The 14976-nt window shown below is 38.4% G+C and overlaps 1 protein-coding gene across 4 annotated transcripts; it reads right to left on the reverse strand.

Annotated features, from left to right (window-relative positions):
* Positions 1–383: 383 nt before the first annotated feature.
* On the reverse strand, positions 384–5858 carry LOC127168855 (E3 SUMO-protein ligase ZBED1). Of its 4 annotated transcripts, none has more exons than XM_051115951.1 (6): positions 3736–5858; positions 3247–3371; positions 2463–2946; positions 1933–2117; positions 1492–1684; positions 384–1048 (listed from the first exon to the last, which is right to left on the reverse strand). In XM_051115951.1, the coding sequence occupies exons 1-6, from the start codon at positions 3901–3903 to the stop codon at positions 764–766; spliced, it is 1440 nt and encodes a 479-aa protein (XP_050971908.1). In that variant the 5' UTR covers positions 3904–5858; the 3' UTR covers positions 384–763. The 4 variants fall into 4 exon arrangements, 3 of the variants coding, with proteins under 3 accessions (XP_050971908.1, XP_050971909.1, XP_050971907.1); XM_051115952.1 differs by having other exon boundaries at positions 384–969; positions 1933–2138; XM_051115950.1 differs by having other exon boundaries at positions 1933–2138.
* Positions 5859–14976: the final 9118 nt, after the last annotated feature.

Below are 14976 nucleotides of genomic sequence, written 5' to 3' on the forward strand. Positions count from 1 at the left end.
CCTAAGGGGATGGAGGTAAGAGGAAAGGAAACAAGGATGCATATATAAGAATTGACAAGCACACAAAGCATTACATAGTTTTTGTTATACACTTAATTAACTCCCTTCAGTTTTCAGAAGTACAACACTAAACACTATACTCTTATTTACACAGCACTTGTCTTTTAATGTCTTATTTAGGGATAACCTACATGATTACATACATTACCTGGAAATTATAGATATCAAAGCTCTTCTGTAGAAAACGTCTAATTTTGTATACAAATAAGTAAAGGTCATTATTAAAATGTTTAATATTGAAAAATTAATCAACACAGACAAGAAACAAAAATCACCTCTAAGAATGCCTATATGAAAAAAAAAAGTATATTTAATTGCCACACAATGACTGATTGCAACACATTACCAGTTTTATTGCCGTTTTTGCATTTCATGAACACAGCGTTGCTACACATACTATAATACATCATATATTATTCATAAATATGCAAAACCTGCCAATGTATAACAGCATCAATTGTTTTGAAAATGAGAGGTGAATTACTTGCAGTATAAACATTTATTATTAATCTTAAGATCACAGATTTTCATTTACCTTCATTTTTACTCTCTGTAACAACTTATTTTAACCTAAAACTAAATTTTAATATACTAAAATATAATAAATATAATAAAATATACAAATCAGTCAAATGTTTTACTGTTCAGAAATTGTCATTCAGATGTAAGGCAAACAAAGGTGTATCCTTGTTTTAAAAAGATGCTACGGCATATTGCTATTCAGAAAGAGTGTCATCTGAACTTGTTTCGGGTGAAGCCTTGACCGTTTTTTTGAGATTAGTTCTCCAGCTTTTGAAAATACCCGTTCACTTGGTACTGAGGTAGCTGGCACACTGAGGTATTTTCTTGCAAGTTCACGAAGCAAATGAAACTTTGCTTCTTTCGCACTCCAGTACTGGATAGGACATTCTGTTCGAACAATGTTGGGCTCTGCCAGGTACAGTTTGAGTTCAGTTAAAAAATCTTGTCTAGGATTTTGTGATGAAACCTGTAAAAACACATTTTTAATAAAGACAGACATGTGTATATTAGAAAAGGCAAAAATCAAATATCAAATATGTAGTTCACCCAAAAATATCACTTAGTTATGTATGATTTTACTTAACTTGAGAGAAAATACCTTGAGTTCTTATCCAAAGTGATATGCCTTTATTAAAGGTACACTGTATACAGTGCCTTGCTCAGAATATTAACAAACATACTCTGCAAACAACTGCAAACACAACACAGTTGTGAACTTATGATACAGCACATTCTTCCATACGTTATTGCTCACATATGTGAGCAGTTACCATACGATACAAATATTAAGGGAAAAATATCAATTGAACTTTCATGAGTCACCTACTTCTTGAATGGCCCAAGGGTAAGCACAGTAAATAAACAACACATTTTCTATCCCTCTGCTATCCTTTCAATTTAATCTCTTACCTGAGTGTCAAAATCATGCCAAAGTTCATTTGCTGTTGAAGAAGCTAAAGGTGTAGATGCTTGTGCCTGTCCTTCTAAAACAAACATTGCACCTTCAGATGAGAGGCTCTTCACAGCCTCATCAGCCTTCTGTGGACTTATGAATCCGAGTGTTTTGAAGCGCGGATCGAGGATGGTTGCTTTTGACAGAAGACTAACAGAAACAACAAAAACAATTCATTGTACAAATCACAATCGACAAGAAATGAAAAACATGAAATAACTCTGTGAATGCACACTTTCCAAAGTGTTCAGAAAGACCATGGCATAAAACCTAATACAATGGGTGTATGTTTGTGTCATTCCAATCCATTACATTAGCAAAAGTACATCAGCTTTCCACAGCCACAGTATTTCTGACCACAGTAAAAAAATCTATATGCATCTCATGGGGAAACATACCGTGAAGTCTCATAGGCACTGCATCTACGCTGAAGGGTACCATTCAGAGCTTCTGCAAGACGATATCCAATGTTACCTTTTTCTTGTTGCTGCATCATACTTGTGGTGACCTTCTGTAGGTTTCGAACCATAGGAATGCATTTGGATGCTGTTACATTGAGCTCTGCAGAGATCTCCTCTGTTACCTGAAAGAATGGATGGAGAATCTTAAAAGAGAAAGAGAAAAACAAGAAACAAATTAAAAACATTAAAAATTAATTATTAGTTAGCCCAAAAATGAAAATTATGTCATTTACTCACCCTCATGTTTTTCAAACCTGTATGAGTTTCTTTCTTCATCTGACAGTAGCCATCGACTTCTAAAGCATTTTTTTCTACTTTGGAATTTTACTGTTACAGTTAATTCTGTCTCGTTACCAACATACAGAAAACTCAAACAGGTTTCGAACAACATAAGGGTCAGTAAATGATGGAAATTTATTTTTGGGTGAATTATCCTACACAATACAATGAATGGGGCTGTGATTTACCCTCACAGCACTTTCAATCGCATCCCAGTCAGAGCTGAAGAGGACTGGCAGTCCAGCATCTATTGTTGATAAGGCAGCAGACAGTGGGACTTTAACGGCTAGGAAGCGTTCGAGCATCAAGTATGTGGAGTTCCACCTGGTTTCAACTTCTTGTACAAGTTTGTACTCTGGAAGCTTCATTTCCCGCTGATATTTTGAAAGTTTCTCCATAGAGACACAGCTGCTCTTAAAATGTCCAACAATTCTCTTCACCTTCTCTCTGGTTTCGGTTAGCTCAGCAACTGCAGACAGGCCATCCTTCACTATAAGATTTAAGGTGTGTGCGAAACAAGGCATGTGCCTTAAAACAAGTTTTTTTACAGCGGCTACCATGTTGGCAGCATTGTCCGTCACAACGCACCCAACTTTGTTTTCAATGTTAAAATCCCTAAAAATCTCATGAAGAGCTGCTGCTATTTCATCGGCAGTGTGCCTCTGTGGGAACCTTTGGGGACAAAAGAAATTGTAATTACAATTACATGTATGCTTAAAACTACAGGAACACCCAAATAAATGGTAACCCTGCCTATGAAAACCCAAAGATTTACAGTTTTCTACATAAAATCATCCTATACAATGTAAAGAACATTCTGTAAAGACAGGGTAGGGTACTCTGTAAAAGGGTAGCTGACAAATAAGTTTTTAATGTCTCATACGGTGTAACAGCACAAATTTAAAAAAAAAAATTTCATCAAATTTCAAGAACTCTCTCACACTAAAAAAAATTAATTAATTAAAAAATTACCTGTGTACGTCCAATAAACATGACATGAGGCTGTCATCGATAATAAAGTGTGCTGTGACCGCCAAGTATGCTTCTGTGTTTATAGATGTCCACATATCTGTGGTGACAGATATGTGATCAGCTTCCTGTAAACAATAATAATGGTGACAAAATATTGTTAACAAATTTGACAATTTTGTTGACAAAATTTGAACAATACTGTGGCTTTGAAATGTTTTTGATTGTTTGAAATTGAACTGTTTTGACAGCTTTCTCTTGTGGCAACTAGCACCAGCACCCCATCTACCCCTATATCAACATAGATCAAATGAAGGCATTTAGCAAATGCTTTTATCCAAAGCAATTTACAAAAATTATTTTGTACTTGAGCAATTATAACAGAATATAAGATGGCTTGATCGTGAGAAATTATGATATATAAAAAAATAAGCTGAAATCTAAAACTTCAGACAGAGAATCTATTACAGCAAACAAATGGACTATACACACCTCCATTTTCTTTTTCAAAGAAGTCTTGGTGGTATCATACTGTTCTTCGAGGTTTCTAATTAGTGTTGATCTTGATGGGAGTTGATACCTTGGATCTAAAGCATAAACAAACTCTCTAAACCCCTCATCATTGACAATGTTGTAAGGCTGCATGTCTTTCACCATCATTTTGAGGAGCTTGTTATCAAGCCTTTTCTTTGGAATGCTGTTAGCTGCAATGCAAGAAAAAGATTAAAAGTTCAGTTATTTCACACTAATTGTATAGAACTATGTCACATAAATAATTGGTACTAAAGCCTGTTCAATAAAAAAGAAAATTACTGACAGCCCTAAATAGCAAAAATAATCTGCCTTCACAAGAATAAATATATACATTAATCTATAGTTTGACTCAAACAGAACCCAGCAAATAGTTTAAGACTGTGTCTTAAAAACTAGTCTGAACAACTAGAAATTATTTAGGGCTAATTAGTTTTATCTTTGTAATTTAAAATAGACCAATCTTCCTTTTAATGTAACAGACTTAACAAAATTATGACCAGTCTTGAAGAAAAAAATTAATTGACTACCATGTAAGACTAGTCTAAGCAGTTTATGCAACTAGCCTGGTGCAAGTAGTCACAAAAGTAGTGGAAGTACTCCCTATATTACATAAAAACTCACGTAGATAAGGATCCTTAATAGCATACTGGTGCATAACTGTCTGAATCGGACGTTTAGCTGGTGGAGGACAGTTTCCTGACTCAGCTCCCTAACAAACAAAATGTCTGCACATGGTCAGATGAAAAAATGCATACAATATCTTTCATATTACTACACATTACATGGTGTGGGTGGGAAAGGGGAAATTAAACCAAGGCCCACCATCTTGTCTAATCTTATTCTAAAAGTGACGTATTTTTGTAAGGGTTGTAGGTGATTTTACTGTCATTTAAATTTGATATATATGGACATTAACTCATAAATAAACTCCTTATTTGGATTTACATTTCATTAGCTGAATTATGTGTTTTATCTTAATTAAATATTTATCTGGGACTGTACAGGAAAACATATAACTAGCGTTACAGCGTTTACCTCATCCATCTCATCTTGACTGGCAGTGGTGCTTGGCCGTTGAAGACTTGCGAGTTCTGTTCGATGAAACGCTTTCAAGTGTTTCCACATGCACGACGTTGAACTGTTGAATTTTAAACAACGTTTACAAATATCACAACGAACTTTAGTTTTGTCTTCGGTCTGGTTGAAATATTTCCACACGGCTGAGGTCGGGGTTGCCATTATAAGTTAACGTTACTGGATTCAAAAACAGTCATCACTCAACAGTATCACTCAATCAACCATCACTTGCCAATTATGGGCATGTCCCACTCACCCTGAGGACTGGTACATGATTGGTTCGTAAAACCTACTGCAGTGTTTTGTGCCAATCACAACCAATTGACTGTATTGAACCACATCATGATTGAGCCGCAAAACAGACCCAACAGAAAAAAACTATCTATACATTATTGTTCTTTGTTTTCCTGGCATTACTTATTTTTTCCTCTCATTTCTTTATCTTTTTGTTTTAATTTCTGTATCTTTACATTCATTATAATCTTTTCGTTATAATGAACTGTTGCTGTGTTGAACTTGAAAAAAACACTCGACACTGGGAGTCGATTCCTGACCTGGAGTCGATTCCGACACTAGGGCTAGTGAGAGTCGAGGAATCGACTCTTTTGGAGTCGACTCCCCATCTCTATTGAATTGTTTATTCATTCGTACAAAGCGTTTCTCCGTGTTATCATGTGTCTAGTTTTCTTGTTTTGCCTTGTTGTATCGTTAAGTCTGTCTCGCTGCCTGCCTAACTCTCGCCTGTCTGACTACTCTACTGCCTCGGCCATACGGATTACGTTCGCCGCTGGATTGACCCTCGCCTGTGTTACGGATACTCTTTGTCTCACTGTCCATATACCTGACTGCCATTGTCTGACCCCGCCTGCCTTGACCATGTCTTTGTCTCGTCCCATTAATAAAAGTCTGCGTATGGATCCACTCGCCTCTCGTCTCTCTGTTACACTACCCTTATGAAAAAGTAGCTAGCTACACTACAAGTTACTATCAAAAAGTAGCTAGCTACATTGAAACTACTTTTAATTATTATTATTATTATTATTATTATTATTATTTACAATTAACATTACAAATAACTGAATAATTGTTAATGAAGAATTATAATGAAGTTATACGTAAAATATAATTAAGTTATAAGTAAAATATTTGAGGTGTAAAACAACATATCTAAAATAGAGAAATTATTAGTCAATGTCATGAAAGTCCCTTTATTTATACCATTGGATGGGTTAAATGCAGAGCAAAAATTCCGAGTATGGGTCACCATATTTGGCCACGTCACGTCCTTATAATATTAATAATATTATTAATATTAATTATTCCCCTCAAAATGGAACTATTTTGGATTCTCAAGACGTGCTTTTGTTGTGTGTGTGTTTTTTAGGGCCCGAAGCCCTAAAAGGGCGAAGGCCCTATTGTTTTTCTAAGGATTATTATTAGGGCCTGAGCCCTAAAAGGGCTATTGATCCGCTAAGGATTATTATTAGGGCCCGAGCACTGCAGTGCGAGGACCCTATTGGAATTGCTCCGTTTATTATTAGGGCCCGAAGCCCTAAAAGGGCAAAGGCCCTATTGTTCTTCTAAGGATTATTAGGGCCCGAGCCCTAAAAGGCGAAGGCCCTATTGTTCTTCTAAGGATTATTATTATTATTATTATTATTATTACTATTAGGGCCCGAGCCCTAAAAGGGCGAAGGCCCTATTGTTTTTGTAAGGATTATTATTAATATTATTAGGGCCCGAGCACCGGTGGTGCAAGGACACTATTGGAATTGCTCCGTTTATTATCCGTTTATTGTTTTCCTAAGAATTATTAGGGCCCGAGCCCTAAAAGGGCGAAGGCCCCATTGTTTTTCTAAGGATTATTAGGGCCCGAGCCTTGAAAGGGCGAAGGCCCTATTGTTTTTTTTTTGGATTATTATTAGGGCCGAGCCCTAAAAGGGCAAAGGCCCTATTGTTTTTCTAATGATTATTATTAGAGCCCGAAGCCCTAAAAGAGCGAGAGAGAGAGAGAGAGAGAGAGAGAGAGACAGAGTGCATTTAAAGTGCATTATCCTAACTCTTCACAACTTTTTACATATGAAAAACAAGTCATTCTTAGGAAATATGTTTATCATGTTTTCAGAGACCACAAGAAACATTTGAAATATCACACTTGTAAACTGGCAGATGAAGACTGTAATACCAAGGATGAACACAAGATGACCTCATAGGATAAGGAATCTTTTTAACTGTAATCCTGTCTCAGTCTCAGTCATCAGACTGACTTAAAAGCATTTTGATTTTAACCGTTTGATTGCTGTAACCCTTCAATCCAAACTGGTACAGGGATACTGTTAATGCATGTGCCCGCTGGGCACTGTTTTTCTTATGGTACCAGGGTTGCGGATGCGCTGGCGGCAAGGGCCCGTCATCGCTGCTTGCAGCTATATTTATTAGGGCCCGAGCCCTAAAAGGGCGAGAGCCCTATTGTTTTTCTAACGATTATTATTAGGGCCCGAGCACCGGTGGTGCGAGGACCCTCTTGGAATTGCTCCGTTTATTATTATTATTATTATTATTAGGGCCCGAGCCCTAAAAGGGCGAAGGCCCTATTGATCCCCTAAGGATTATTATTTTTTTCTATTTTTATTTAGGGCCCGAGCCCTGAAAGGGCGAGAGCCCTATTGTTTTTCTTAGGATTTTTTGTTATTTGTTATTATTTAGGGCCTGAGCCCTGAAAGGGCGAGAGCCCTATTGTTTTTCGAAGGATTCTTCTTCTTTATTATTATTATTATTAGGGCCGAGCCCTGAAAGGGCGAGAGCCCTATTGTTTTTCTTAGGATTCTTTGTTATTATTAGGGCCCGAGCCCTAAAAGGGCGAAGGCCCTATTGTTTTCCTTAGGATTTTTTGTTATTAGGGCCCGAGCCCTGAAAGGGCGAGAGCCCTATTGTTTTTCTTAGGATTCTTAGGGCCCGAGCCCTGAAAGGGCGAGAGCCCTGTTGTTTTTCGAAGGATTATTCTTCTTTATTATTTTTCTTCAAGGTTTTGGGGGGTTTTGGGGCCCTTAATATGCTCAAAAACTCTTGAAAATTGGCACACACCTTGGAATCTGCGGCCATTAGGGCCGGGCAAAGACTGGTACATGGGCGTGGCAAGGGGACTCTACAGCGCCCCCTGGAATTTGGAATTTGTCAACCGTTTTTCTGATGGCACCAGGGTTGCGGATGCGCTGGCGGTGAGGGCCCGCCCATCGCTGCTTGCAGCTATATTTAGGGCCCGAGCCCTGAAAGGGCGAGAGCCCTATTGTTTTCCTTAGGATTATTAGGGCGCGAGCCCTGAAAGGGCGAGAGCCCTATTGTTTTTCTTAGGATTCTTTGTTATTAGGGCCCGAGCCCTAAAAGGGCGAAGGCCCTATTGTTTTCCTTAGGATTTTTTGTTCTTCTTCTTCTTCTTCTTATTAGGGCCCGAGCCCTAAAAGGGCGAGAGCCCTATTGTTTTTCGAAGGATTATTCTTCTTCTTATTTATTTATTTATTAGGGCCCGAGCCCTGAAAGGGCGAGAGCCCTATTGTTTTTCGAAGGATTATTCTTCTTCTTCTTATTTATTTATTTATTATTATTTTTTTTTTTCAAGGTTTTGGGGGGTTTTGGGGCCCTTAACGTGCTCAAAAACTCTTGAAAATCGGCACACACATTGGAATCTGCGGCCATTAGGACGCCCCAGAGGCTGGGCCCCGGGCGTGGCACAGGGGCTCTACAGCGCCCCCTGGAACACTTTTCAAATCTTGATGTATATCCCGCACATACTTGCACATACACATATGAAACTCGGTACACATATAGATCTCACTGAGCCGAACAACTCACGCACTCTGTGTCATGAGCTAATCCCAACAGGAAGTGAGCTATTCAGGGCTGTTTAAAAAGCGCATGCTCTGGAATTTGATATACTAGTCCTAGGTTTTTTACCCAATTGCCACCAAACTCGGTCAACCTGATCTCAAGACATTGGGGATGAAAAATTGTGAGGGGATTTTTGATATCTCGAACGGTTTGGCCGTGGCGAGGCGTTGAAATTATGGCGAGAAATGAGAAACAGGAAATGGCTAATAACTTTTGCATACATCGTCTGATTTTGATGAAACTTCAGCGGTTTGTTTGTTGTATGATGCCGATCAGATAGATGTGACTATTAGGAGTCAAAGTTATAGCGCCACCAACTGGCAACAGGAAGTGTGTCTCTTTTAAAAATGCTTTGATATCACATGGTTAATTTTACCCGATTTGCTTCAAACTTCATCAGAATAATGTCAAAACACGGCCGATGAGAATCTGTAAAGGGGTCGTTGATACATTAAATGCTGTTGCCATGGCAACGTGTCAAACTTTAACATTTGTTTCCTGTGTTTTTGGGGCACTTAATAAGCTTAGATTTTCATGAAACTCAACACACACATCAGTATTAATGATAGTTAGACACTGGCAAAGGCTCATAAATGGGCGTGGAGGAGGCGCTCTATAGCGCCACCACCTTTTGTCAAAAGTGGGGGGGTTAGTTTGAGCTACAGACACCAAACTCGGTATGTATATTGGTCTCATCAAGCCGGACAACTTTCTAATTTACATCCATTAGCTGCGACCAACAGGAAGTCTGCTATTTTGATTTGAATGTGGATTTTTGGAAAAATATAGCTGTGAATGAATGAATACTACTCCTACAAAAAACAATGAATTTACACCAAACTTTGTCAACATGATGCCAACATACTGAAGATGTTAAATTGTGAGTGGATTTGGGATATCTTGAATGGTTGATTTATGGTGATTTATTAAATTAGCAGTAAAAAAAACATGACCGTAATTTTAAAATGCAGCATCCAAACACTTCAAATTTTTTTTACATACATAGAACTAGTCATTCTGAGAAATAAATGCTTACTTCCATCGATATAAAATAGTCTACAAAAAATAGAAAATTAAAAAACTATTCAACATCTGATCTCACTCTAACTCTCTCACTCTAACTCTGTGTGGGGGATGGGCTTAAGTCTGTGTATGTGTGTGTGTGTGTGTAAGTGTGACTGAGGTAGTTGAGTGGCTGTGTGTGTGTGTGTGACAGAGAGAGAGAGAGAGACAGAGTGCATTTAAAGTGCATTATCCTAACTCTTCACAACTTTTTACATATGAAAAACAAGTCATTCTTAGGAAATATGTTTATCATGTTTTCAGAGACCACAAAAACATTTAAAATATCACACTTGTAAACTAGCAGATGAAGACTGTAATACCAAGGATGAACACAAGATGACCTCATAGGATAAGGAATCTTTTTCAGCTCATTCTCAGTGTATCAGAATGACTTAAAAGCATTTTGCTTTTAACCCTTTCATTGCTGTGACCCTTCAATCCAAACTGGTACAGGGTTACTGTCAATGCATGTGCCCGCTGGGCACCGTTTTTCTGATGGCACCAGGGTTGCGGATGCGCTGGCGGCGAGGGCCCGTCATCGCTGCTTGCAGCTATATTTATTTTTTTTTTTTTTTTTTTCAAGGTTTTGGGGGGTTTTGGGGCCCTTAACATGCTCAAAAACTCTTGAAAATCGGCACACACATTGGAATCTGCGGCCATTAGGACGCCCCCAGAGGCTGGGACCCGGGCGTGGCACAGGGGCTCTACAGCGCCCCCTGGAACACTTTTTAAATCTTGATGTATATCCCGCACATACTTGCACATATACATATGAAACTCGGTACACATATAGATCTCACTGAGCCGAACAACTCACGCACTCTGTGTCATGAGCTAATCCCAACAGGAAGTGAGCTATTCAGGGCTGTTTAAAAAGCGCATGCTCTGGAATTTGATATACTAGTCCTAGGTTTTTTACCCAATTGCCACCAAACTCGGTCAACCTGATCTCAAGACATTGGGGATGAAAAATTGTGAGGGGATTTTTGATATCTCGAACGGTTTGGCCGTGGCGAGGCGTTGAAATTATGGCGAGAAATGAGAAACAGGAAATGGCTAATAACTTTGCACACATTGTCTGATTTTGATGAAACTTCAGCGGTTTGTTTGTTGTATGATGCCGATCACATAGATGTGACTATTAGGAGTCAAAGTTATAGCGCCACCAACTGGCAACAGGAAGTGTGTCTCTTTTAAAAATGCTTTGATATCACATGGTTAATTTTACCCGATTTGCTTCAAACTTCATCAGAATAATGTCAAAACACAGCCGATGACAATCTGTAAAGGGATTGTAGATACATTAAATGCTGTTGCCATGGCAACGTGTCAAACTTTAACATTTGTTTCCTGTGTTTTTGGGGCACTTAATAAGCTTAGATTTTCATGAAACTCAACACACACAGTATTAATGCTATCACACTGGCAAAAGCTCATTAATGATAGTTAATTGCCACAAACTGGTCAACATGATCTCAAGACATTGGGGATGAAAAATTGTGAGGGGATTTTTGATATCTCGAACGGTTTGGCCGTGGCATGGCGACAAATTTATGGCGAGAAACGAGAAACAGGAAATGGCTAATAACTATTGCACACATTGTCTGATTCTGATGAAACTTCAGGAGTTTGTTCGTTGTATGATGCCGATCACATAGATGTGACTATTAGGAGTCAAAGTTATAGCGCCACCAACTGGCAGCAGGAAGTGTGTTGTTTTCAAAATGCTTTTAAAACAGCATCTTAATTTTACTCTATATGCTTCAAACTTCATCAGAATAATGTCAAAACACGGCCGATGAGAATCTGTAAAGGGGTCGTTGATACATTAAATGCTGTTGCCATGGCAACGTGTCAAACTTTAACATTTGTTTCCTGTGTTTTTGGGGCACTTAATAAGCTTAGATTTTCATGAAACTCAACACACACATCAGTATTAATGATAGTTAGACACTGGCAAAAGCTCATCAATGGGTGTGGAGGAGGCGCTCTATAGCGCCACCTTTTGTCAAAAGTGTGGGGGTTAGTTTGAGCTACAGACACCAAAATTGGTATGTATATTGGTCTCATCAAGCCGGACAACTTTCTAATTTACATCCATTAGCTGCGACCAACAGGAAGTCTGCTATTTTGATTTGAATGTGGATTTTTGGAAAAATATAGCTGTGAATGAATGAATACTACTCCTACAAAAAACAATGAATTTACACCAAACTTTGTCAACATGATGCCAACATACTGAAGATGTTAAATTGTGAGCAGATTTGGGATATCTTGAATGGTTGATTTATGGTGATTTATTAAATTAGCAGTAAAAAACATAACCGTAATTTTAAAATGCAGCATCCAAACACTTCAAAACTTTTTACATACATAGAACTAGTCATTCTGAGAAATAAATGCTTACTTCCATCGATATAAAATAGTCTACTAAAAATAGAAAATTAAAAAACTATTAAACATCTGATCTCACTCTAACTCTTTTTTTTCCTGTGTTTTTGGGGCACTTAAACTTAGATTTTCATGAATCTCAACACACACATTAGTATTAATGATAGTTAGAGACTGGCAAAAGCTCATAAATGGGCGTGGAGGAGGCACTCAATAGCGCCACCTTTTGTCAAAAGTGGGGGGGTTAGTTTTAGCTACAGACACCAAACTTGGTATGTATATTGTTTTCATCAAGCCGGACAACTTTCTAATTTACACCCATTAGCTGTGACCAACAGGAAGTCTGCTATTTTGATTTGAATGTGGATTTTTGGAAAAATCAGGCTAAAAATAAATTCATACTCCTCCAAGCAGGAATAAGTAGTTCACACAAAACTTTGTCAACATGATGCCAACATACTGAAGATGCTAAATTGCGAGCGGATTTTGGATAACGTGTTGATATGGCAAGTTATTAAAATAAGAGTAAAAAAATAACTGTCATTTTCTTATATCTTAAAAATGCATTATTCTAACTCTTCAAACCTTTTTTACATATGAAGAATAACTCATTCTTAGGAAACATGGTTAGTTTCAAAATGCTATCTAGCTCAGAGGCCCAGAAAACATGAAAGATATAATATATCATATTAAAATTGTTATTTTATGTATTTACACACTCGTGATGTCGAACTGTTGCATAAACACAATATCACACTCTGCAGGCGGCCCAAACTCTGGAACAATCTACCCAACACTGTTCGGGACGCAGCCACACTCTGTCAGTTTAAATCTAGATTAAAGACCCATCTCTTTAACCTGGCTTACACATAACACATCAACATATTTCTATAATTCAAATCCGTTAAAGGATTGTTAGGCTGCATTAATTAGGTCAACCGGAACCGGGAACACTTCCCATAACACCCGATGTACTCAGTGCATCGTAAGAAGAATAGCATCTATGCTAACATTAGTCCTTCTTATTCAGAGGTCACCGTAACCACCAGATCCAGTCTGTATCCAGATCAGATGGTCACTGCAGTCCCCCGGATCCAGTCCGTACCCAGCCCAGATGGTCCTGAATGTCAGCGGAAACCACATCGACTAGATGAGTCCCAGAGACGGATCCCCAGTGAAGACCTCGTCACCTAGACGGCACAAGACCATGGGAACCAGATGAGTCCTCTGCGTCTGACCAGAAGAGAATTGGCTCCCTGTCTGAGCCTGGTTTCTCCCAAGGTTTTTTTCTCCATTCTGTCATCGATGGAGTTTTGGTTCCTTGCCGCTATCGCCTCTGGCTTGCTTAGTTGGGGACACTTTTTCTTCAACGATATCGTATACTATTCAAACTGAACTGAGCTAAATGATGACATCATTGAATCCAATGATGAACTGCCTTTACCTGAAAATTGAGTGTTTACTGTTGCCCTTTTGCATTATTGATGCACTATTTCCTATTTAATACTGTACAGCTGCTTTGTCACAATTCTGTATTGTTAAAAGCGGTATATAAATAAAGGACTCTTAGATGTGAGATATGGCTGTGTGATTACATACAGCACGAGGCCACATGGCCGAATCACAGTCGTGCTGATATACAGCCATTTCTCATGTCTACTCTTATATATATGTGTGTGCGTGTGTGTGTGTAGTGGACGGCTTGTAGGCCTCTACAGGTCTCCGTAACATTAGATCACCAGGTGTTGGGCAAACCTGAAAACTTGGTCTCATCAAAGAAGATCACCTTACTCCAACCCTCCACGGTCCAATCCTTATGGTTTTTTGCATACCTCAGCCTGGCTCTTCTTTTTTTCTCATTTATGAAGGTCTTTTTTTATAGCTTTGCCTCAAGGTGCCTGTTTCAAACCATACACACTGTGCACTTCACCCCAGCTGCAGTTTGCCATTATTTTTGTAGGTCACTTGAAGTCATCCTATGGTTGTTAAGTGACATTAAAATTAGTTGGTGGTCATCCTGGTCAATAGAGAGTTGCTTTCGCCCTCTGCCAGTCTGTAGCTTGGTTGAACCCAATGTTTGCAGCTTGACCTTGTTTTTAATGAACTGCTGTTTTTGAAATTTTAAGGATGAAATCAATCTGACCCTCACTGTATACCTCTACCTCTCTCTCTCTCTCTCTCTCTCTCTCTATATATATATACAGTCATGTGAAAAAGTTAGGACACCCTATTGAATTTCATGTTTTTTTGTATTGGGACATAATAAAAAATTATCTGGTCCTTGACAGGTCTTAAAATTTGGAAAATAAATCCTCAGATAAACATCATTACATGACATATCACACTCTGTCATTATTTATTTAATAAAAATAAAGCCAAGACGGAAAAGCCATGTGTGACAAAGTGACATCCTATAATTCAACTGCCTGTAAATGCCTTTTACCAGTAATAACTTAGCATAGCATTCATTTTCTGTGTGACATCACATGGTTATTTTCACTCGATTTGCTTCAAACTTCATCAGAATTTTGGCCTAACTTTAGATGTCGGACAGATGCCCTTGCATTTGACTCTACAATACTTTGATATACATGGCCAACTCAATGAATGTGAGGTGCCCAGGTCCTGTGGCTACAAAACAAGCCCAAAATCAGCCCTCCTCCAGCATGCTTGTCTTTTGGTATGAAGTGTTTGTGCTGATATGCTCTTTAGGTTTTCACCAAACTTGGCGCTGCGCATTATGGCCAAACATTTCCACTTCGGACTCGTCTGTTCAAAGGA

The sequence above is a fragment of the Labeo rohita genome, chromosome 7, assembly GCF_022985175.1.
Source record: "Labeo rohita strain BAU-BD-2019 chromosome 7, IGBB_LRoh.1.0, whole genome shotgun sequence".
In the NCBI taxonomy this organism is placed as follows: Eukaryota; Metazoa; Chordata; class Actinopteri; order Cypriniformes; family Cyprinidae; genus Labeo; species Labeo rohita.